The following is a 23,762-nucleotide window of genomic DNA, read 5'->3' as shown; positions in this document are numbered from 1 at the left end:
TTTCTAGCTTTCTGCAAAGCTAGAAAGACTCTGAGCAGTGGTTCAGTCCAAACCCACAGGAGGAGGAAGCTCTAGTCTATAGCAACAGTTGTCAGATTACCTCTTCATTCCAGTTTCTGCCTCCAAGGGCACTGTGTAGCCCAGTAGATGGTCCTGCAGAGCCTTGGGAGTAAGTGCTGAAAGCAGTAATCTTGCTCATTTGGATGGGGATAACAGGGTCTGAGATTTTGTGGTCTAAGGCAAGGTTAAGTTACAATGACTCAAACACAGGAAAGAAATCCTGTTGGCTATTCTCACCACCGTCACTGGTACTGATAACAGAGTAGTTAACAGCCAACACACCAGACATCTGTGCCAGGACCTATCAATTCTATGCTTAATTATGTTAAATAATTCAATTCAAATGTGAGACTACTAATAATTAAATTACAAGTTTTTAAAGGTTCTCTCTCCCAAACACAATTATATTTCAAAGTATATATTAAAAGCCAGCGGAATTTTAACAGTAAAAGCCCAAAAAACAAGCAATTCTCAGTTCACAGTTGACAAAGCAGCCCCTCAAGTGTTTCTCCCCCCATAGTACATATGGTGCTTTGATGCATATTGTTGAAACTGACAGTCATTCTGCAAATGTTCTGAAAGCTTTCGTCTTATTTAATGGCGTTAACATGGAAATAAAGATAGGATTTTAATCAAGTTATTGTAAGACCAAAAACATCTTGCAAAGTGTACATCTGATTTTAACTTAGCTATTAAATTTAAATTTTAGTTAGAATGTATAATAATTTGGCTCTAGTACCTGAAAAATGCATACATTCATAGGATTGCTGAATTAAAGCTAGGATATACCCCCAAAATGATCTAATCCAATCCTCTGGAGAAAGTGAGGCTCAGACACACAATGACTAGAAGACCTGTGACTAATGTCCAAGTTTTTGTCACCCACTCTATCATACCTACCACGTTCAATCTTTTACCTCAGAATTTAACATATTTTCTAATTTTATGCCTAGTATCAACTTCCTTTCAAATATTCTTTCTCTATCCAATTCGGTTTTTAGGAAAATGGATACTTCAATAAAAATTCTCTCTCAGTCTAATCCTAATGGTCTCCTTTACTTAAATGGTAGTCACAGCTGTGGTTTTTCCAGTAGCCATGTATGGATGTGAGAGTTGGACTACAAAGAAAGCTGAGCACCAGACAATTGATGCTTTTGAACTGTAGTGATGGAGAAGACTCTTGAGAGTCCCTTGGACTGCAAGGAGATCCAACCAGTCCATCCTAAAGGAGATCAGTCCTCGGTGTTCATTGGAAGGACTGATGCTGAAGCTGAAACTCCAATACTTTGGTCACCTGATGTGAAGAGCTGACTCATTTGAAAAGACCCTGATGCTGGGAAAGATTGAGGGCAGAAGGAGAAGGAGACGACAGAGGATGAGATGGTTGGATGGCATCACCGACTTGGTGGACATGGGTTTGGGTAAACTCTGGGAGTTGGTGACGGACAGGGAGGCCTGGCGTGCTGCGGTTCATGAAGTCGTGAAGAGTCGGACACGACTGAGCAACTGAACGGAACTGACTGAATGACATTAGCATTTTGTATTAGCTCATTGTTGCCATCAGCCTCCTACAATTTAAGACATTAGAATGACAACTCCAGTTTATTTGGCATATTGTATAGATGAGTGGAAAAGCTTACCTCCTAAATCCCAGTAAGGGAGGCAGCTCCAGCACTGACCCAACCAGGAGAACAGAAAGCAGATCTTGGGCACTAGTTTGATTGCTATGCTAACCCACTAAATCTATCGGTGAAAGAGGGTCCTTTCATAGGTTTTGTTCATCTTTTTTTTTTTTCCCACACAGGGAATAGATATCCTTGGGCACAGTCCTCATGCAAAATTCATATTTTGTTTTGAATTTTTTTCTCAGGCTTATGATGTTTGCGAGACATCAAATATCCAGCCTTCATTTTTTCTCCTTAAAAAAAAAAAAGAAAAAAAACCTCCAGAAATTAAAATTTAATAGGTTGGAATTAAGTTCTAAATTATCCACCTAACCTTTGAATTATTCTGCTTCTGATGTTACCCAAAACTGTCTGAATAGTAGGGCTTTTCTTTTTCTAGATAGACGAGATGATCACAATAGCTCAAAGCACTGAAAGTATTTGCATTCTGTTAAGTACCAATCACTGACAAGTATCAGGATGTCTATTTCCCCAATGACAAAATAAATATGACTAGCTCTAATGGGCAATCCCAACTCTTTTAAGATTTTTGTCTACCTGAAGAACCCTTTGGCCTAAGCCACCAACTAGCACCCCTTCTGAGAATTAGGATTTAGCATTCTCAGTGCAACCGCTGAAGAGATTCACCCATACAGAGTAACAGACACTACTGGACAGAAACCATAAGCAGCATCTTTAGGATGATGATATACAGGTTTAAACAAAGTTAAGACAGCTAAGTGACTTTTCAGGACAATAAAACTGGTTTTTAGAAATTCAAAGTTAAAAAATGAAAAGCAAAGCCAAAAAGTAAAATACTTCTAAACTGCCTTGAGCCCTAAAGTGTCATAATATTTAAAAACTTCATGTTTCTTGAGATAGTTTGTCTCCTGGGATACTATTCAGAATGAAGATACTTGTTGAAACGCAATCAAATTCATTTTCTAATACTGCTTAAGGTTTCCTGGAATTCTCCCAAGATCCAATCATGCCCAAGGCAACATTAACTCTACACTTGGTAAAAATTCAAAGTTACTTTATTTGTTTTCAATTCACTATCTAGTCTCTCCTCTTAAAAAATTTTGTAAAAACTTAACTACCAATTTTGAGTAAAATAGCAATGGAGCCTCTTCTTGCGTCTGGTGACACTGTTGCATACCAAAGTACAGAGATTACTTTCCTGATGCTTTTGGTAATACTTTTTCCAAGAATAATTGAACTCTATGTCTAAAATCAAAGCTGAATTCACAGAATGATGCCTCCAATTCAATAGTTTACTCTGTTATCCAAGGACCTATGCTCTTACCATCAGAAGCAAATATTTCATGGCTACATCCAAAGCACTCAAAGGAAAAACATAATCTGACAACATAAAGAATAGTCCCCCTATAACTGTTTATTAGAATGTGAATATATTCCAAATCAGTAACTTAAAAAAAAAAATCAAGTTACAGAGCATGCATAAAATACAAAGTAGCGATTTACAAGGAGATAGTAGTATCTTCATAACCAATACACCAAAATAATAAAACAGCTACAGAGGAAAACTAAATAGACTGACCACAGCAATGCCTTCAGTGCGCCCCACACGTCATGAGCACCGCAAACGACAGAAGATTAACTATGAAACATAGTAATCCAGGCAAGCCCACACACATGTATACTTTGGGGATATTCCACCATCCTGAATAGTATCACTTTAGTTGACACAACTTTCAGAACACTTCAGAGTTAAGTGCTTAATATTATCCACAAAAAAAATAAAATAAAACTAAATATTAGTGTGCACATTTCAGAATGAAAAATGAGTTGCTCCATTGATTTCAATAATGTAGTGGAAGAAAACTTTCAGGTTTGTACAATGCCTAAATGCATTCTATTTAAACTCAAGGTACTATATTTCATCTTACATACTAAAAGAATACATGCCTTTAAGTGGTACCACTTGAGCAGAAATTAACCTCTCTTGTATTCTTTAACATACTGAAACCAGATATTTAACTGGACTATATTCCATAATATACTATAAAACTCAAAAATCAGCATTGTTAAAATAATTATCCATGCCTGCTGGTGGCTATGGTGGTAAAACTAGGTTGCATTTACTGGAAGGTTTTAAGACAAAATTAACACTTCGCCATCGGATACTAAGAGCATTAAACCAGTTATTGCCTGAGCAATAAAATGCCACATAATATACTGCTGGGAAATTAGAGAAGTTAAATGACTTGGGCTGCCTGATTACTGTTAACAGAGGCACCTCAGATGGAATTCCACCAGTCTCTCCAGTTCCCAGCCTGCCAGGCAGCAGTGTGTGACTTATGGCCCCGTAACCATACTACTGAAATCATCAGAGTCTTTTGTGTTTATTAAGATAATTCTTGTCCAGAAAAAAGTGTTCCCCCCTCTCTAATCAACTTTGATGTTTACAAAAATTAAAAAACAAAATTTACTGAACTATATAACCCTATTAAGGCATTTTAGAAATTGACTTCTGGAATAATGGAAAATTTATAAGCTCTCAAAATTCTGCTATATTTATAGGGCAATTCTTAGATTTATGGAAATATACTCTGCACTTGGAGAAGAGTGTGTTAATTATAAGCTGCTCTGTGGCAAAATGATAGCTTATTTCTACAGTCTTCTTAATTTGATTTAATCAAGACCAACAGGTCTGAGCTTCAAGGGATCAAGTTCTATTATGTCCTACAGTGACAGCTTCCATGATGAAAAGTAAACAATAATTGAGGAATCCAAACATTCAGTTTATTAAACTAAGGCTAGTAAAGCCATAGCATGAAAAAAAGCTGCAGTCATTCGGGACAAATGGATGATTTTATAAAGCTAAAATCAAAAGACTTGAGACATGGAAAAATTCATAAGTATGAGGAAGTAATAAAACACAAAAATGACCACAAGAATTACAAATATATTTAAATCTCAGACCTGGGAATTGGACTATACACAGCCTTCTAGGGGAGAAGAGAAACGCCTTATATGTTCTGACAGCACTGCACCTTTGGCTTGTTTTCAGTGGTTGGTGGAACATGAATAGGAACCACATTGTTGCTTGGAGACATGTCGTTTTCACGTCTGTCTGACATCTGCTTCTGAGAAACAATGCGGTATATCTCTGAGGGGAAAAAAAAGAAACAGCAACACTCACTGTGAACAGACCCATAAATCAGTGATTAAAAATAAAAGATATACAGAAGTAGAAGTTATATTCACAAGAGAAAAAAAATGCAAATAAACTGAACAGAGACTGCATATACTCAAAGCTCTTTTTCAACCAGTCACTGATCAGTCAACCCATTATTTCACAATTTCCCTTAAGGTAAGAACAGAAACAAAGGCTTTCCGTTCCAGAGGGAAAGGTTTACCAACCAGTTAAATAAATCTTGGTCTAAAGAGATTATATAGTTTATGGGCTTAGATCTAAATTTCTATCCTTATCAAAAAAAAAAAAAAACCTACATATATTGACACTGTACCACAGAAAAATATTTAAATCTGCATTATCAGACCCAGTAGGTATTTCTGTATGTAGTGAAGAATACAACTTCATAGACAAGTCAAAATCCCAAAGAACTCTTGGAAAAGAAGACTGGAAAGATAATGTTTATCAATGCCTCCTGAACTAAAGTTAAGTTACAATGAGATAATTATGCAAAACAGGCAACTTAAGATTTTCTATGACACTTAGCAAAACTAACTGTTTAGCATCCACCACTTCCACTAAATGTCCCCTGCCATATCAGTAAGCAGAAGATGCTGGGGCCATCAGCCGCCACACCCAGCCCCTCTCTCCAACGAAGCACCCTGAGAGAACTGAGGATGGAGAAAAGTAATATACTGGCACTAGCGAGTTAAGGTGCATATCAAAAGAATAATTTCAGACTTCCCATACCAAGAAAAGCCCTAAACTCATTAACTTGAGATGTCTGGTTTTCTTCAGTTTTGAATCCAGACTACCTGATTTTTGTTCCAAAACCTCCTATATATCCTGGTTCCTCTCCTAACTCTTCTGAACAGTTCCTCAGAGCTATCTGAGAGGCTGCCTCCTGGACTTACGGCCTCAGCAAGTACACCAAATAAAAAATGTAATTCTCAACATTCAGATTGCCTTTTTTTCAATCAACAGATTATAAGGACCAAAACTGTACTACCTTATTCACTGCTGTATCCCCAGCATATTAAGTTGGTGCAAAAGTAACTGTAGTTTTGCATTGTTGAACTTTGCCATTTGATATTGGAACACATTTGTAAATAAATGTGGTTATCAGTTCAGTCGCTCAGTCATGTCCAACTCTTTGTGACCCCATGGACTGCAGCATGCCAGGCCTCCCTGTCCATCACCCAGAGCTTGCTCAAACTCATGTCCATCGAGTCGGTGATGCCATCCAACTATCTCATCCTCTGTCGTCCCTTTCTCCTCCTACCTTCAATCTTTCCCAGCATTAGGGTCTTTTCCAATGAGTCAGTTCTTCATATCAATGGCCAAAGTACTGGAGCTTCATCTTCAGCATCAGTCCCTTCCGATGACTATTCAGGACTGATTTCCTTTAGGATGGACTGGTTTGATCTCCTTGCTCAAAGGTTATGTTATACATCATTTTAATGTGCATTTCTTGCATTTCTTTTTTTTGGCTAATGACTTATTACTTGCTATTTATATTTATTTTAGACTTGGCAAATGTTAGACAAAAAGCAAATTTGAGCAATTTTCTTATTCAAGTTCAAAATAGGTCATAAAGCAGTGGAGACAGCTTGCAACATCAACAACATGTTTGGCCTAGGAACTGCTAACAGTGAATGTACAGTGCAGTGGTGGTACAAGGAGTTTTGCAAAGGAGACAAGAGCCTTGAATATGAGAACCACAGTGGCTGACCATTAGAAATTGACAACGACCAATTGAGAGGACCATCAAAGCTGATTCTCTTACAACTACGTGAGAACTTGCGGAAGAACTCAACATCGACCACTCTATGGTCACTCAACATTTGAAGCAAATTGAAAAGGTGGAAAAGCTCGGTAAGTGGGTACCTCATGAATGGACTGAAAAAAAAAAAAAATCATCATTTTACAGCATCTTCTCTTATCCTAAGTAACAACAAACCATTTCTCCATCAGAAATTGTGACATGTGACGAAAAGTGGCTTTTAGATGACAACTAATGACAACCAGCTCAGTGACTGGACTGAGACGCTCCAAAGCACTTCCCAGAGCCAAATTTACACCAAAAAATAGTCATGGTCACTGTTTGGTGGTCTGCTGCCAGTCTGATCCACTACAGCTTCCTGAATCCCAGCGAAACCATAATATGTGAAAAGCATGCTCAGCAATTCGATGAGATGCATGGAAAACTGCAACGCCTGAAGCCACCATCGGTCAACAGGATGGGCCCAGTTCGTCTTCATGACAAAGCCTGATCGCATATCGCACAACCAAACACTTCAAAAGTTGAACAAATTGGGCCACGGAACTTTAGCCTCATCTGCCATATTCACCTGACCTCTCAACAACTGATTACTACTTCAAGCATCCTGAAAATTTTTTTGCAGGAAAGTGCTTCCACAACCAACAGGATGCAGAAAATGCCTTCCAAAAGTCTGTTGAATCCCAAAGCACAGATTTTTACACTACAGGAATAAAAAACACTTACTGCCCATTGACAAAAATGTGTTGATTGTAATGGTTCCTATTTTGATTAACAAAGATGTGTTTGAGCCTAGTTATAATGACTTAAAATTCACAGTCCAAAACTGCAATTATGTTTGCACCAACCTAATAGTAGAGGACTGATAACTAAGTACATGAATTATTAAATTCCTCTACAGCAAGTTATTGTCATTCAATTGCTAAGTCTTACCCAACTCTGCGACCCCATTGGCTGCGGCATGCCAGGCTTCCCTGTTCTTCACTATCTCTTGGAGTTTGCTCAAAATCATGTCCTACAGCAAGTATCCTTATTTAATAAATAATTGTATTTTTAATAAATTGGTCTTACAGTGCACTGCCTAAAAAAGTAGCTCCCGCTGACTATCTAAACTCCTTACAAACAGATATATCTTACTTTGTTTTCACAGTGCTTCCTCAGAAAAAACACCCTCTAAAAGTAAGGGAATTCTAAAAATGCGACAAACTGACATGATACGCCTATTATGTAGTACTGTGAGGTATAACATATTCCTGTGAATGACACCTACGTATTCCTACCAAAAAATGCTTAAAATGAAGTTACCACGAGGAAATAATGAGATAAATCCAGACTGAGGGACACTGTCTAAGACAACTGGCCAAGATTCTCTTTCGGCTGTGCCATGTCTTGGTTGAGGCATATCCTTTAGTTGCAGCATGCGTGGTCTAGTTCCCAGAGCCAGGGATCAAAGCCAGGCCCCACTGCGCTGGGAGCAGAGCCTGAGCCACTGGACAACAAGGGAAGTCCCTGGGCCAAGACTCTTCAACAAAAGTTAGTCACAAAATACAGTAAAAATTGAGAATAAATGCTTTAGATGTGGGCTATGGCCCATCTATTTATATTAAATAATGCGTTAACCACCTATTTAAATAAATAAAATTTAAAATCCAACTCCTCAGTCTAACAGCCATATTTCAAGTGCTTAATAACAACCTATAGTCAGTGGCTACCCTATTCGTACCCAAATATGTAATGATTCCATTAATGCAATGTGTTTTCCTTGACCGGATCCTAGGTTTAAATCTGTAAAACACAAATCTGAATATAACTTGCACATTAGATAATACTACATGAACATAAAGTTCTTAGATATACGATACTGTGATTATTTTAATATAAAGTTATGGGGTAAAAAAAAAGAGAGAAAGTGGATTCATACTTTCAGAATGTCCAAGAACATAGCAACCAAATGCAATGTACAAACATCAGTTGGATTCTAGTTTCAACTATTAAAATTTGAGACAGGAAATTTTAATATTGTTTGAGTAATTAATAGAGGACAATAAGGAATTACTGCCAATTTTTAAGTGGTTTTGTTGTTACGGGTTTAAATTCTACCTTTTAGATATACATCATGAAATGTTTACAAATGAAATGACATAATACCTGGAATTTGTTTCAAAACAATGGGGGTGGCAGTAGTTAAGACAGGCTCTGAACTGACAGTTATCGATGGCTACATGGGAGCTCATGACAGTATCCTACTTTTGGCACGCTGAGAATTTTCCATAACAAAAAGTTAAAGGAAAGAAAATACATTAACTAAATTAATATGTCTTTTTTCCCATATTAAAAACTAATGTTCCTAAAGTTGAATAAGAGCAAACTATAATCAACTGTATATGTAAACGAACAAAGACACTGACAGCTACTGTACCTTCTTATGCTTTTCTGCGGGATCAGGTGGCTAAAATGTATGCTTTAAAAGGTTGACAGTGGTTCAAAGAACCAAGAGGAAAAAATGAAATTATAATAAACAATACTGACTAGAGTTTTTTTTTGTTTGTTCTTTTTTAAGGATATGAAGGCAGAGCTTTCATTTACATTCTTTTCATTAAAAGGGGATGGGACCAGAGTATGTCAAGGGTAAAAAGGAAAAATCAATCAATCAGGCATGTGACTAAAGACTAAAGTTAACCATCAACATACTATGAAACTAGACTCTTCAGTCTTTATTATGTTTTCTCTCTAATCCAAAACTGGATGGCTCTTCTTCTTCAAGTACAAATTATTAAATGAGACACTCTGTAAATTTAACTTCTTTACAAGTGGTTTTGAATGTTGTTAAGGGAACCAAAACAAAAAATATTTTACAGGTTCTTACATGAAAAGCAAATACTGGAAAAGAGGAAAAAGCAGAGTTCTCAGAGAATACAGAAAAGTAAATAATTAAAGAGATCTCATTATAAGGAAATAAATCTGAGCAGCATTACAAAACTGCCTGCAAATACTACGTACTATTTGGCAGAAATAGATTACTCCTATATTGCTCCAGTCACCAAAAAGATGCTAACCAAGGCAGTGAATTAAAAGAAACTGCTGATCAGGAAATGAGGAGATTTCCTTTCAGGTAGAATAGGCACTAAGAAGCTACACAAGTAATTTACTTAACATCTCTTGTGGCTGGATGTGTCACTTAGGAAAAAAACTTTGATAAGAAAATAGGAAGCAGGTACCTTCCAGCTGGGATCTGATTAAGGAAGGTTATTTAAGTGAGAGAAGGGGTACAGGACTAAACCAGCTAAACCAGGTGCAAATATTTTCCTCTATAAAGGGCATGTTCTCCTTTAGAACAAAGTGTATGTGATATACCAATTCCTGTGCAGATCCTTTTCAAGAAATCCAAAGGACAGGTAAGGTTAAAAAGAAAGAACGCTGCTTTATCATTCTTACATTAGGATCTCTTGTAGGAGATCTAAATATAAAGTAAAATATTAATACAAAATATCTTCAAATATAACCAAATAAAGTTAAATAAAAGACATATGCCTATTTCTACCCTAATGAAGTATTTACCAAGATGCAAAGTGAATTCTAAGTTAAATGCAATAGTTTCAAACTGGTGAATAAAAAAAGCTAAAATTCCTCAGTCCTTCCAAACCTTGTGAAAATACAAGACCTGAATTATCCTATTAATACTACAGCTCACGTTAGAATTTATTAAAACTTCTTCAAACCCACTGCTCATGATATAAGTTTCCTGAAGGTCAAAAATACTCCAATTTGAGTTATTTAAAAGGCTGCCACATGCAAAGAACCAAAGCTACTACGCCTGATTAAAAGACCCTCACTACTCCATTAAAATTAATGTCTGAAAACTCTAGTCCCACTTTTAAGAGACAATATGCTAAATGAATTATAATTCTTTCAACTGGGAATTCCCTGGCGGTCCAGTGGTTAGATCTGCACTTCCACTGCAGGGGCACAGGTTCAATCTCAGGTTGGGGAACTAAGATCTTGTTACCACGCCACAGGACCAAAAAAAAAAAATGATTTACCACGGAATTTAGAATTTAGTCTCCATACTACAAAGATGGCTTGGACTTCTTAATCACATGGAGAAACCTGGCAGACACCATAACCAGCATCACCAGTTTTTAATAAGACAAACCAACATTGTGAGCCTCCTGACATGAGGCACTGAAACACTCTGTGGTGTTCCCGCTGAAAGCAGATAAGCAGAACTGCATCAAACGGAACCCACCAGACGAACCCAAACTGAGGGACATGACAAAATACCTGACCCGTACACTTCAAGAAATGCCAATAAGTCAAGACAGACTGAGCAACTATTCCAGATTAGAGGAGACTGAAGAGTTATGATAACTGATGCAATGTATGATCTGAACAGATTGACGTTAGCTAATAAGGATATGACTGGAACAGTTGGCAAAATCTGAATAAGATGTGTAGCTTAACCATGATGAGGCACTATCACCTCTCTTTTGACCACTCTACTGTGGCTATGCGATGCTATATCCTTGTTTTTAGGAAATACACACTGAGAAAAAGTTCCTAGGGGTAACGAGCAGCATGCTTGTCACTCTCAAATGGTAGCAAAACAAAACAAGGCAAAACGGTATCGTTTATGTATTTAGAGAGAGGAAGAGAAAGAATAAAGTAAGTGCGGTAAAATTCCTCAATATCTGAGGAATAGAGGCTAAGGGTACTTGCAAATACTTTGTACCACTATTGCATCTTTAACTCTGAAATTGTCGAATTCAAATTTAAAAGAAAAAAATAATACAGTATGGAAGTATGGATTAGTAACATCGCTTAATGAACCTGAAGATGAAAGAAAACAAAGCGGCACTGGAATCTAGGACTATGCAACGTATTAGACTCATTCGTGCACTGACCAACTACCTCCTAACAATACCATCAGCAAACTATGTCATGAAGTTGCTGTCAAATTCACAGACATCAAGAATGGCATGGGTCTATTCTAAAATAAGCAACACAAGTTAACTTTGAGGTAACAATGACTCATTGGAAAAGACCCTGATGCTGGGAGGGATTGGGGGCAGGAGGAGAAGGGGACGACAGAGGATGAGAGGGCTGGATGGCATCACCGACTCGATGGGCAAGTGTTTGAGTAAACTCCGGGAGTTGGTGATGGACAGGGAGGCCTGGCGTGCTGCGATTTGTGGGGTCGCAGAGTCGGACACAACTGAGTGACTGAACTGAACACTGAAGATACATTTTCTAATACATAATTTTGCATCTTAAAAAGTAAAAAGCTATTTTTTTCTTACAGTAACATCAAAATACAATATAAATACTCCCTTAATATTGTTAACCTGTAAGTCAGAATTAAACCTAAATAAGAGTACAATTCTATTTCCTGTTTTTTTGGTGCATTAATACTCCCATTAGTATACAGAAAAGTTTAGATCCTAACACTTGCAAAACACAGATTTCCCTGGCCATATGCAGTGAACTCTGATCCTACAGATCAACACTAAGATTTATTGCAGGAAGTTGAGGAAGTAGTGACTAGAGAGAGGAAAAGTGCTAGTAAGTGAAGCTTTTGTCTGCTTTCAAGCAATATTAATTAAGCAGTAACAAAAGCTTAATCGAGAGTGAATTTTAAGAGAAACAGCCAGATGTTCATCATTCAGGACAAAACAGTTCAATTAAGTACAATATACATCACTGCTTATTGATTAGTTCATCTTTGAATGGATCATAAGTTCGGTGCTACAAAATGACAGACAAAATTGTAAGCCACAAATGAAACAAAACACTTGGCCTCATTTTCACTAAATAAATGGGCTAGAAATTGAGATCAGAATGGGCTAGAATTACAACAGAGATTTGATGGAACGTAAAAAATAACCCAACAAGGACTAAGGTTTTTTCAAATAAGCTTTCTCAGAGGGCTTAAGAAGATGAAAGATGAGTCACATCTTAAAACACTGAATCTTAGGACTAGGGAGGTTCACTGACTTTAATTACAGAGCGAATGACAACAAAGTGGTAAAAGGTAAAACCTACAACTCCTGGGTCTCAATTTAGTACTCAACACATTGACTCAAGAGAAACCACACAAGTGCTTAAAATGAAAAAAACAAGATTTGAAGACATATTGCATATTCAATCAAATCTTGCCCACTTGAAACAATCTGCAGTGAAAGTTGACCCAAAGATTTTTTTTTTTAAAAGCTACTGTGTTCCAAAGACTGTTTATCCAACCCTAACACCAGTCCTTTATTTACTATTTTTCTGATGAGAAAAGAATTACAATAAAATAGATATGTAAATCACCAATGTAGTTTATTTTTAATGAGTTTTCTTTTTCATACCTTAATTGCTACTTGCTGCTGCTGCTAAGTCACGTCAGTCGTGTCCGACTCTGTGCGACCCCATAGACTGCAGCCCACCAAGCTCCGCTGTCCTTGGGATTCTCCAGGCAAGAGAACTGGAGTGGGTTGCCACTTAATTGCTACTTAGCTAATATCAAATGTTTACAATGTATCAGGCACAGTTAAGTATTTTATATGTATGGAACTCACTCACTTTTGGAGTCTAGATTTCCAATGACAGTCAATTCTTTTCTATGGATTAGGTTACAAAGATAAAACCTTTTCACTCACAACATTAACAGTCAAGTCAAATTATACCACAAGGTATTTATAAATACAAGCCCTCTCTTGAAAAGAAAATAACCGAACCAGCAAAACATATTTCAACTTTACATATGAAGAAGTTAAGGCCTAGAAAGGTTAAGTAACTTGCCTAACACAGCTCATTAGTAAGTGAAGGAGCCAGGACAGAACACAAGTGAGGCTTCCAAGCCCATGCTCCTAAACCCTAAGTTTTATTCCCTACATTTTTACAGTAAAATAAGACAACATTTAAAAGCTAAAGGGCTCCCCTGGTGACTCAGATGGTGAAGAATCTACTTCCAGTGCAAAAGACCTGGGTTGATCCCTGGGTCAGGAAGATCCCCTGGAGAAGGGAATAGTAACCCACTCCAACATTCTTGTCTGGAGAATCTCATGGACAGAGGAGCCTGGCAGGCTACAGCCCACAGGGTCATTAAGAGTCAGACAGGAGTGAGTGACACACTTCACAAGTTAAAATCTGTTGGCCTCTAGTACAAGTGTAGCATACCAAGAATAAAATCTTGTTACATTATAATTAGAATCTCATTTACTTAACCATTTCTCCATATGTACTTTTTAGAACATCGCATAAGAGCACCATATATTAAGACTACACTCTAACTAAATTATAAATTCTGAAAAGTAATACACATTTTTAAAGTACTTTGTATTTATTAGACTTCCCTGTAGCTCAAATGGTAAAGAATCTGCCTATAATGCAGGAGACCAGGGTTTGATTTCGGGAAGATCCTCTGGAGAAGGGAATGGCAATTCACTCCACTATTCTTGCCTGGAGAACCATGGGGTTCTCCACAGATGCCTGGCGGGCAACAGTCCATGGGGTTGCAGAGAGTCAGACATGACTGACTGAGTGGCTAACACACACACATTTATTAGAGGGTTAAGATTAAACTTACAGATAAATTGTTCATTCTATTATTAAAGTGAGGGCAAATATGCTCAGTTGCTCAGTCGTGTCTGACTTTGCAACCCCAGGGACTGTAGCCTGCCATGCTCCTCTGTCCATAAGATTTCCCAGGCAAGAATACCGGAGTGGGTTGCCATTTCCTCCTTGAGGGGATCTTCCCAACCCAGGGATCTCACTCCGGTCTCCTGTGTCTCCTGCATTGGAAGGTGGATTCTTTACCACTGAGCCACCTGACAATCTCCCAATCTGAGTCACTATAAATAAAATATTCTTTTACCCCTGAGGTCGACATGGTCTACACATCCACATTCCAAAACACCAAGAATTTTATTTCATTTCCACTACTTTTTAAAACTTTTCAATATGTAAACACTGGCTGATTTTCTCCACAGGTGACACTTTGCTTCTTATACAATAATAAATCATGGGAGAATTTTACCTTTTGTTTCCTAAGTTTTTAAGAATATATATTTTCCTAGGTGCTTCTATAACACATCAGAACCAAGAACACCTTTACTATACTGAATTTCAAAAGGGCATTCATCTTTCCATAAATGGGATTTCAATATTTATCTTATTAAAAAGTACCATTAAGCACTATTTTGTGCTTATGACCAGGAAGCATGGTATGCACAGAATGAAGTAATAACAGGAGTGAACACATTATTTTCAAAGTATTTTTCCCACAATAAACCAGATGAATTAGGATGACTGAAGTTCAGCAAGCAAGGGTTGTAACTACAATAGCTCTCAAATGACAGTCATTCTCAGTGTGATTTTATAGTTTAGTTTTCTGAATAATTTGTTTAAATTAGCTTTCTATGATTTCTAATTCCCACTGGTCTAATCTAAAAATTCAAGTCTTACCTGTCAAGATTGTCTGAAAAGCAGCTTCCACATTTGTAGAGTCTAGAGCAGATGTCTCAATGAATGACAAACCATTTTTTTCTGTAGGGAGACACAAAACTTCAGTCTTGTCAAATTTAAAAATATAAGGGACGTAATACACTCAGATCTTCAAAAGGAAAATAACAGAACTTTTTAAACCCCAGGTCCTCGCCCACTTCTTGAGCAATAAGAACACCATGCTACTTCCACTTTAGTAGATTAAAAATGAGAATTTTCATTGGCTTCTTAATTAAAACAAATACTTGCTACATCTAAATACTACCATTAGCAATGAATAACACTGGGCATAATGTAGTAAACTTATCAAACACGCAGCAAATTTCATCCCTTACTGAGCTTCCGTCTAACACAAAGGTGTGGTATGAACAAGGGTGGGTATATGTGATTCACTTAGAATTCTGTTACTATATTGTCTGAAACAAAGATTCTTGACTAGAAAACTGAAAATTTTATTCACAGCATAATCAACAGTGAAAGCTCACAGCTTGCACTAGTCGAGAATGTACAATGTTGCCCTCTGGTAGGCTGTGCCTACCAATACAGAGTCAAGATAGGCAGATTCTCTATTAAGCCAAAAAAATTATAACTCCAAAGCAGCTACATCCCTGTTGGTCCTTTTCACTCTTGGGCCACTACTTTTCAGACCCACATAGAACAAGTCTTGGTAAAACAAAGACATACTGGAAAAAGGCAGGAAGCACAGAACAAACAGATCTTATCTACCACTTCCAGGGAGAGAAAAGACAGTGTTTATAGTCAAGTTTTGGCAGCAAAAATTTAATATGACAGGTCTAATAACTCAAAGTTAAGCAAGAGAGTCATACAGTCATCATACACTTTCAAAACAACAATATTTGTTAAGCACTCATGTTTACCTTTCCAAAACTGTTGCAACCCATTACCCTCATTGGAAGGGTCATGAAAACTGCAAGAAATACAGAAGCACTGTAATATCATAGAATTCGTACCACTAACCTGCAAAAGCTCTTGCTTCATCTGTAGGAACTGCCCTGAGATGGCGCAAATCACTCTTATTGCCCACAAGCATGATAACAATGTTACTATCAGCGTGATCTCTTAGTTCTTTCAGCCATCGCTCTACATTTTCATATGTGAGATGTTTAGCAATGTCATAAACCAATAAGGCACCTACAGCTCCACGATAGTATCTGAAAACAAAAAAAAGTATTTAACTATTAGAAAACAACCGTAAGATGGGACAGAACACCAGAAAAGACTAAGTATATGAACTACACACATACACACGTATTTTTTTAAACACACAAATTTTAGAATCCTAATACAGGAATTCTTTAAAGGGAACAAAACAGTACTTTTTTCCAATACCAAAAGTTAGCTAATCCACTTTGACAGCTATTTCACAGAACTTAAAAATGCTGAGAGACTTCCCTGGTGGTCCAATGGTTAAGAATCCGCCTACCAATGCAAGTGACACCGGTTTGATCCCTGGTCTGGGAAGATTCCATGTGCTGTGGAACAACTAAGCCCATAAGCCACGTGCTGCAACCAGAGTGCTGCACATGTAGCAGTGAAGACCCAGCACAGCCAAAAATAAATAAATAAAATCTAAAAAAAAAAATGCTGAGACTTACGCTGATGTTATAGCACGGTATCGTTCTTGCCCTGCCGTGTCCCATATTTGTGCCTTTATTGTTTTCCCATCAACCTGGATGCTTCTTGTTGCAAACTCTACTCCAATGGTGCTCTTGCTTTCAAGATTAAACTCATTTCGAGTAAATCGAGACAGGAGATTACTCTTTCCAACACCAGAATCTCCAATAAGAACAACTAAAAAGACAAAGTACTTAATGTCAGATGGATGAGGCACACACATTCAGAATACCATCATGTTTTAAAACAAAAAATACAGGGGATCTGATTTTTAAAAAAGGAATGAGGGTAGGGAGGAAGAGTTGAATGCCATGTTACCAATCGATAAAATCAATTTATTCTTTTTAACGTGTTTGTACCTGCATAGTGACTTCCACACATCATCTGCTTAGCACAGATAAAGTATCCTGTCTTACAAATGCAAATATTAATCATAGGTCTACTAGGCACTGATGACGGGCTAATGCATTAATTTAACAATCAACACTATACCAACCTTATTACCCTACAAGGTTATAACTTGCGAGATAAATCCTAAACCAAATGAACAATCTGTGATATGAAAATGTATTAGACATGAAAGCAACAAAAGATGTTAGTGCCCCAAGTATGTTCTACTTAGTTTCATCAGAGCCTGGGTGTGACCTCAGGACTCATACCTAGGCAAAATGAATCACGTTTAACACAGTAGGCAGCAAGTTTATAAACTTTGCCACCCAGATCACAGAAACTACAATGACCCTCTCATAGTTTTATTTATCAGACTAGCAGGAAACTAGAGACCCCTCCAAAATCAAGGAGCCCTAGAAAGCTAATAATTCTGACTTACTCTGAGTCAAAGGCAAAGCAAGTCATAACTTTCACTAATGACTTAAAAAAGAAGAAACAGGTTTGACTGATTAGATGAATTTATTTCCTCTGATTACTATAGAAGGTAGTTTATTTTCAAGCTAAATACAGTGGATTCTTTCTCACCTAAGGTGATATCACACTTCAAAAACAATGGAGAAATAGGCAGTTAACTTGTTTTAAAGCATTTCTATCTGAATTTAAAAAATAAAACGAGTTCACAGGTTTACAGAATCTAAGCTTGATAACATTTTTTCCTTGGTAGAAGTTTTTTTATCAGTGTTTCAGAAAATATTATACTTATTCCTACTAATGACTGCTAATGCATCTTCTTAGTTCTTACTAGCTAACTGATTTATTAGATATCAGGAACAGATAATCAAACATTCAAGAATAACACCAAGGAACAAGACCATGCCTTACTAAAGAGATTGGCATTTCGGGGGAAGGGGGACACGGCAAGTAAAAACTGTGAGAGCTCACTGCACTCAGGTCAGACGGCAGATAGTCCATTATGCATGCAGTCCTTCCTCGCCACAAGAACGGATATAAGCTGGCCTCTGGGCAGTCTTGGAGAGAGCACATTATCAAATGCATATCTTTCTGGCTTCCTCTATCAGCTGATTCAGCAAAAAATCACCCAGGCAGTAGTGACTCCACGCAGCAAAAGGCACAGTTATTTCCAGTTAGTCAATTACAGAGTGTCAAAAGTACTATGGCAAACAGACAGTACAGTAAATGCTCCTACCAGGGAAGAAGATGGTAAGGTCATGAAAGTAACATATAAACAATGCATTTCCAATTTTATAGTATACTACAGGTGGTTCATAAGTTACTTTTCAAGGTCCTCCATTCTAAATGTGAGGTAAAAATTCCAGTTTCAGTAATAAAAGTCTACCCTGTTAGCAGAGTATACTCACTTAGCAGGGAACTAAGGTTGCCTCTTAGTTCAACAGGCTGGATGTTCTGCTGACGACATCTCTTTTGAATCTTTCCTGGCCCCACACTAGCACTGAGATATAAAAGCCTCACTTGAAGTAGGAATAGGAAACGAAAAAACCAAAAAGTTGAACATTTCTACTTCCAAGGCACTCATATCAGTCAGATGAATCAACTTAGAAACCAATCCTTAAAGCCAAAGAGCAAGACATCTAGAATGATGCTGCCAGGACTTCCCTCATGGTCCAGTGGTTGAGACTCCACGTCCTTCCACAGAAGGGGGCATGGGTTTGATCCCTAGTGGGGGAACCAAGACCCTAAATGCCACATGGTGCAGCCAAAAATAAATAAATAAAAATAAACAGAATGACAATGCCTTTGGAAAAGAAATAACTCAAAGAACTCAATAACCCCATCCCACAAAAACTCTAGTACTTTCAAGTTTGGGTTTCTTGCCTTTTAACCTCAATTATATTCTCTGTCTCCTCATTCTCAAACTTTTGCACTGTCACAAAGACATTTAGTGAGAACATTTTTCCCCTTGATATAACCAATTAATTTTAACATAAAAATTATTACTAGCACCCTTATCTGAAAATAATTCAAAGTACATGAATACTTAATACAATATAAAAGTTATCTCAACTAGACACAGGCAAGATTGACAAGAATTATGACTAGCGACTTGTTAAAGGATTATATCTTAAATGACAACAGAAGATATTGCTTCTTTAAGAACAGCACTGCCAAGATGCTGCTGAGAAATGACACAATATGGAAAACCTCTTCTATTCAATTGTCAAATGAGAAACTGCACCAAGAAAGGTTATATTTAGGCTCACTAAATAATAAACAAACTAGAATGGATTAACTTACCTAAACAACCATTCACTGTGATTTTAAAAACAAATCAAAAGTTCACAAACTCAAACTTAAGTTTCTAATCAAAAACAGTTTCATTAAGACGACAATATTCAATTGCTTTTTTAAAATATGACCCACTATATGATCACATCCTATAGTTCAAGAAAGGAATTTGCAGTGATTTTCCTTACTTTTCATTACTAGTATCTTAAAGTTCTTCCACTTTAAACATTTTATAACTGCAGCCATCTACATAAAATATATATAAGTATAAATTAAATAGAATCTGTATATGAAACATCACATTTCTTAAATAAAGCTGATAATATTCATTATCACTTGGTTAACCTCATCTAATACTAAATTTTGTTCATTATATAGCAAATACTAGGCTGCTAAAAGCTATAAAAAGAATATACACATTAACTGACCATTATTTAATAAGAATTTCCAACTCTTCAACCACATTTGGTTTTATACAGTCTGTTATAAACTAATGTACTGGACAAAAATTTCATTCAACAAATCAATCATAATATCTCAGACCTAACAGTTATAACCTGAAGTAACTGGTAATTTTCACACTGGTTTACAAATAAACTTGGAGATCTTTCTACTTTCAACTATATTCATAGTCCAAACTCACCAAGAGTCTTTTTTAAAATTAAATAAGGCTGAAGTCTAGACAAGTTTTTCTAGATTCAGCAGAACCCAAATTGCTCAACCATAAGTTGTGAAAGAAAAACTATCAAGATGCAAGACAGCAAAGTTCCTATGATCAGCCCCACGAACAATCAGCTGATGGTTAATTATTGCGGACCTTCAATTAGACTGAAAAGAAAATGGTGTAGACTACGTACACTGGTATTTTCAGAAAATGTGACTCTGACTGAGTTAATGTCTACCACAATATTTGTCAATAGGAGCTATGATTGATTTAATACTTCACTTATGTGTGGGTCCCACAGGGCCTTAATCACACTGTGTATAAATGCAGAATTAAAAGTTTTTAAAATAGTCAAGTTTTAAAATTAAAATTCACCACCACCAACAGTCTCACTGTTGAGCTAAAGATTAATGTTCGAGAACAAATACATAATTTAACATAAATCTCCTACTCTCCCCACATTACACTTCCACTTGAACCACTCTATCCTACACTAATCAGGATATCCCTTCAATATCAACTGACTAGAGCTACAAACTAATTTACAATTCCCTCAACTATTAAGTTTGCTAGGTTAAATCTTCTTCCAAGTCGACAGCTGCAGCTCATCTCAGGGAATATCTACATAGAATAAAACCATTTAAAAATGAAATTATTGTTGCTTCTCTTTAAATTACTATGGTATAAATAAGAAATTGGCTATATAATCATCACAGAAGTTAAAAAGTGACTCATATCCTGTTAAGAGCTTTTTTAAAGTGGAAATCTTTCTCAGCAGAATTTTTAAAAACACTCTATCAAACAGCAAAGTGTACAACAATTGAAACCAAAACCTCTGGAAAAATAAAATACTTTAGAAGGCTCTAGTTTTAAGTTTCTTTACCAATACTTAAATGCTCTTCCAATTATAGATTTAAGTTTAAAAAAAAAAAAACACTGTTAAGAACCATAGTAACTTCTTTAACATTATCTGAGTTCTCAGAGAAGCTAAAACTTTACAGTCTCACTTAATTCTCACAACAGCCCTGAGAGATACTATTTTCTTTTTACAGATGAGGGAACTGAGGCTCAAAAAAGCCAGCTTTCCCAAGGTCACAAAGCAAATGTAAGATCTGAGGCAGTAATCTGAAACCAGGCCTGTGCTGTTCCAAAGCTCTGTGCTTTCTCAATCATTGTTAGCAAGGTGGTCTAAACCCAAAGCTAACTTAAAATCCCTTAAGCCAATCCAAGGTACTAAGTATTTTTGGTGAGGAAATAACTAGGTTCTATTACCAACATTCAAGTTGTAAACCAAGCAAGAGAAATACTCTGATAGTCTATCTTGTCCTAAATTAATTACTTCAAAAACAGCCCTTATTTAAAAAAACAAATCTCCCTTTAATGACTAAACCCCAGTCTCCAGGGTCTCACTTAAGTAATTTCACCAGACCTCAGAAGCCTTCAGCCAACAGTATGTAAACTAATCCATGTTTCTTTTTCGTATTTGTAAAATGATTAAGTACCCTCTTCTCTGTAAACAACTTCCCACTGTCAGGTGGTGGGAGTGGATACTGAAGGTACTCACTCAATAGAAAAATTTCTGGCCCAGAAGAGTAAGTGGTGGTAGGCCTATCAACTAGTAGGCCAAGGCTTGCAGAGTACTGGTAAAGCAATGCTTCCTGCTTTGTTTAACCATACTTAGAACCCAGTGGCAAAGTCAGAAAGAGTCACTAAGCTTAACATTCTTTTTAAACTCCACCCTTCGCTGTAAAGCTTTAATAGTAATGGCTTCTTCCTCCTTGGTAATGATCTTTGTTCAGCATACTACTGATGGCTGCCCTCCTAACTCAGGATCAGAGAAACAGCATCAGGGAGAGAGCATTCACCCAACAAAAAAAAAGCATTTACTGTACTTTCCTCTCAAGGAAAACTGTACCCATTATCTTTGTTGATTAAAAAAAAAAAAACAACTATTTGGATTCTTTCCGGACTAACCAATAAGCAATTCTTTTTTCCACTCCCCATCCTCCACTCTGTTTTGTCCAAGGGCGCTACATGGTCCCCTATCTTATGAAAAATATTTAATTTGACCAAAGAGCACACAACTTCCCCATGCTCCCCCACCTTTGGGGAAAGGTATGTGGCCAACCAAGACGCTTCCCTTTCTGTTCTAAAAACACCAAAAGGTTGGAGCCTCCCAGTGTTGCAGCAGGAAGCAACCAGTCCGTAGCGATAAAGCAAGCTATTTGTGCAGCGTACAACCTTTCCTGCTCAGGAACTGGGCCTTCAGGTCTGGCAAGGATAACAGCCACCACCCATCCGCAACCCCTAGTCTCGGACAGTCAAGAGTTATCCCAGGCTGGTTGCCGCTGGGTAGGGAGGGTAGGAGAAAAGAAGGTTGGGTGGGAAGTCACATCGGTCTGCCGGGTCACTGCGACAAGTGCGCGCGTGGGTGCTGGGACAATCCCTCCCGCCCTGCTCCCCACCGCCGGGGTCGCACGAGCGACGTGGGAGAGCTCGTAAACTACTCCGGGAGGGAAGGCAGAAAAAGAGCTACCAATGCCGGGGGCCATGCGAGGTTTCGGACCGCGAGAAGAGTGGAGCGGGTGGGGGTGGGGCCGCCGACCCGCTCGGATTTTTAACCAGGGCCTGGCCCCGGGGATAGAAGAGGGCTTAGGAGAGGCGTCTGTCTGAAGGCAGGGGAAGGGTTCGCCCGAGGGAAAACGGAGGCAGATAAGAAAAAGATCTGTATAGGAGAGTGCGCCGAAAGAAAGGTGAAGACTTAAGGGAAGGGCCTGCCGGAGGGGCTCAGAAGGGTGTATACCGAAGGGGAGGGGGCGCTGAACCCGAAAAGATGGATGGTGGGAGGGGCGTCCCATTAAGGGGGCCCCGGAACCGGGGGAGGAAGGAAGGCGATTTGAGAGACGGCAGCCGGTCGCGAGAGGGGCGCAGGGTAGGGACCGTGAGGCTTCCTAAGGCCTCTGGGGAGGTCGCTATGAGACCGCTGTGTGGTGAGGACCCCCATCCGTGAGTGGAAGGAAAGGGGCTGAGTTGGGAGACCTCAGGACAAGCCGCACAGAGAGGAAGAGCTGAGGAAGGCCGATCTCAGGGCAGGGGCAACCCGCGGGCGGGTCCCCCGGGAGTGTCCCGGGCCCCCGAACCGGGACTCGAGGGAGAGTTCCAGAGCCCACGGCCTCACCTTTGAAGAGGTAGTCGTACTCGTCGTCGCGGGTGCCCATTGCGCGGCCGAGAAGCGAAGGGGCGGAAGCAGCAGTGGTACCGGTGGGACCAGGGGGCGTCGCTGCAGGGGTAACCCGAACGCCGAGCTTCAGCTGCCGGACCGGGTAAAGAACCCCGCCCTACCGCTACGCCACTTCCGGCAGGCCCCACCCCTAAGAGGAAGTACTTCCGGGGACGGCGCCCCGCCCCTCAGCCCAGTAAGGAGGGCGTGCGCAAGTTTGGTGTCTGTCGTCCAAGCTTCCCAGGTTTGGAGGGGTTTCGCGTGGCTTAATGAGCACTGTACTCCCGGCTTACCTCACTCATAGAGGCTACTCTCCATACGCAATAGTCGCTCCCTCACTTCACTCGCCGCTATTCGGGGAAGCGGGACACTGGAGAGCGCTTCAGCACTGCCTCTGGTGGTTGGTTTGTGGATGGGGGTGGGGTTCTGTAAGCATTAGA

The 23,762-nt window shown here is 38.5% G+C and overlaps 1 protein-coding gene across 1 annotated transcript; it reads right to left on the bottom strand.

Moving 5' to 3' along the window:
• Window positions 1–4,468: 4,468 nt before the first annotated feature.
• On the bottom strand, window positions 4,469–23,446 carry RAB11A (RAB11A, member RAS oncogene family). Its single transcript, XM_065940402.1, has 5 exons — window positions 23,281–23,446; window positions 16,765–16,960; window positions 16,127–16,320; window positions 15,110–15,190; window positions 4,469–4,857 (listed from the first exon to the last, which is right to left on the bottom strand). Exons 1-5 carry the CDS (start codon window positions 23,318–23,320, stop codon window positions 4,718–4,720), a joined length of 651 nt encoding a protein of 216 aa, XP_065796474.1. The 5' UTR covers window positions 23,321–23,446; the 3' UTR covers window positions 4,469–4,717.
• Between the last annotated feature and the right edge of the window lie 316 nt (window positions 23,447–23,762).

The sequence above is a fragment of the Muntiacus reevesi genome, chromosome 7, assembly GCF_963930625.1.
Source record: "Muntiacus reevesi chromosome 7, mMunRee1.1, whole genome shotgun sequence".
Taxonomy (NCBI): domain Eukaryota; kingdom Metazoa; phylum Chordata; class Mammalia; order Artiodactyla; family Cervidae; genus Muntiacus; species Muntiacus reevesi.
Note: the sequence above shows the minus strand (reverse complement) of the source record. Positions and strands in the feature narration are given on the sequence as shown.

Coding starts and splice junctions, on each gene's coding strand:
- RAB11A (XM_065940402.1), bottom strand. CDS start 23,320: ATGGGCACCCGCGACGACGAGTACGACTACCTCTTCAAAG. Junction 16,961..23,280: donor GTACGACTACCTCTTCAAAG/GTGAGGCCGTGG, acceptor TTGTCTTTTTAG/TTGTTCTTATTGGAGATTCT. Junction 16,321..16,764: donor TACCGTGCTATAACATCAGC/GTAAGTCTCAGC, acceptor TTTTGTTTTCAG/ATACTATCGTGGAGCTGTAG.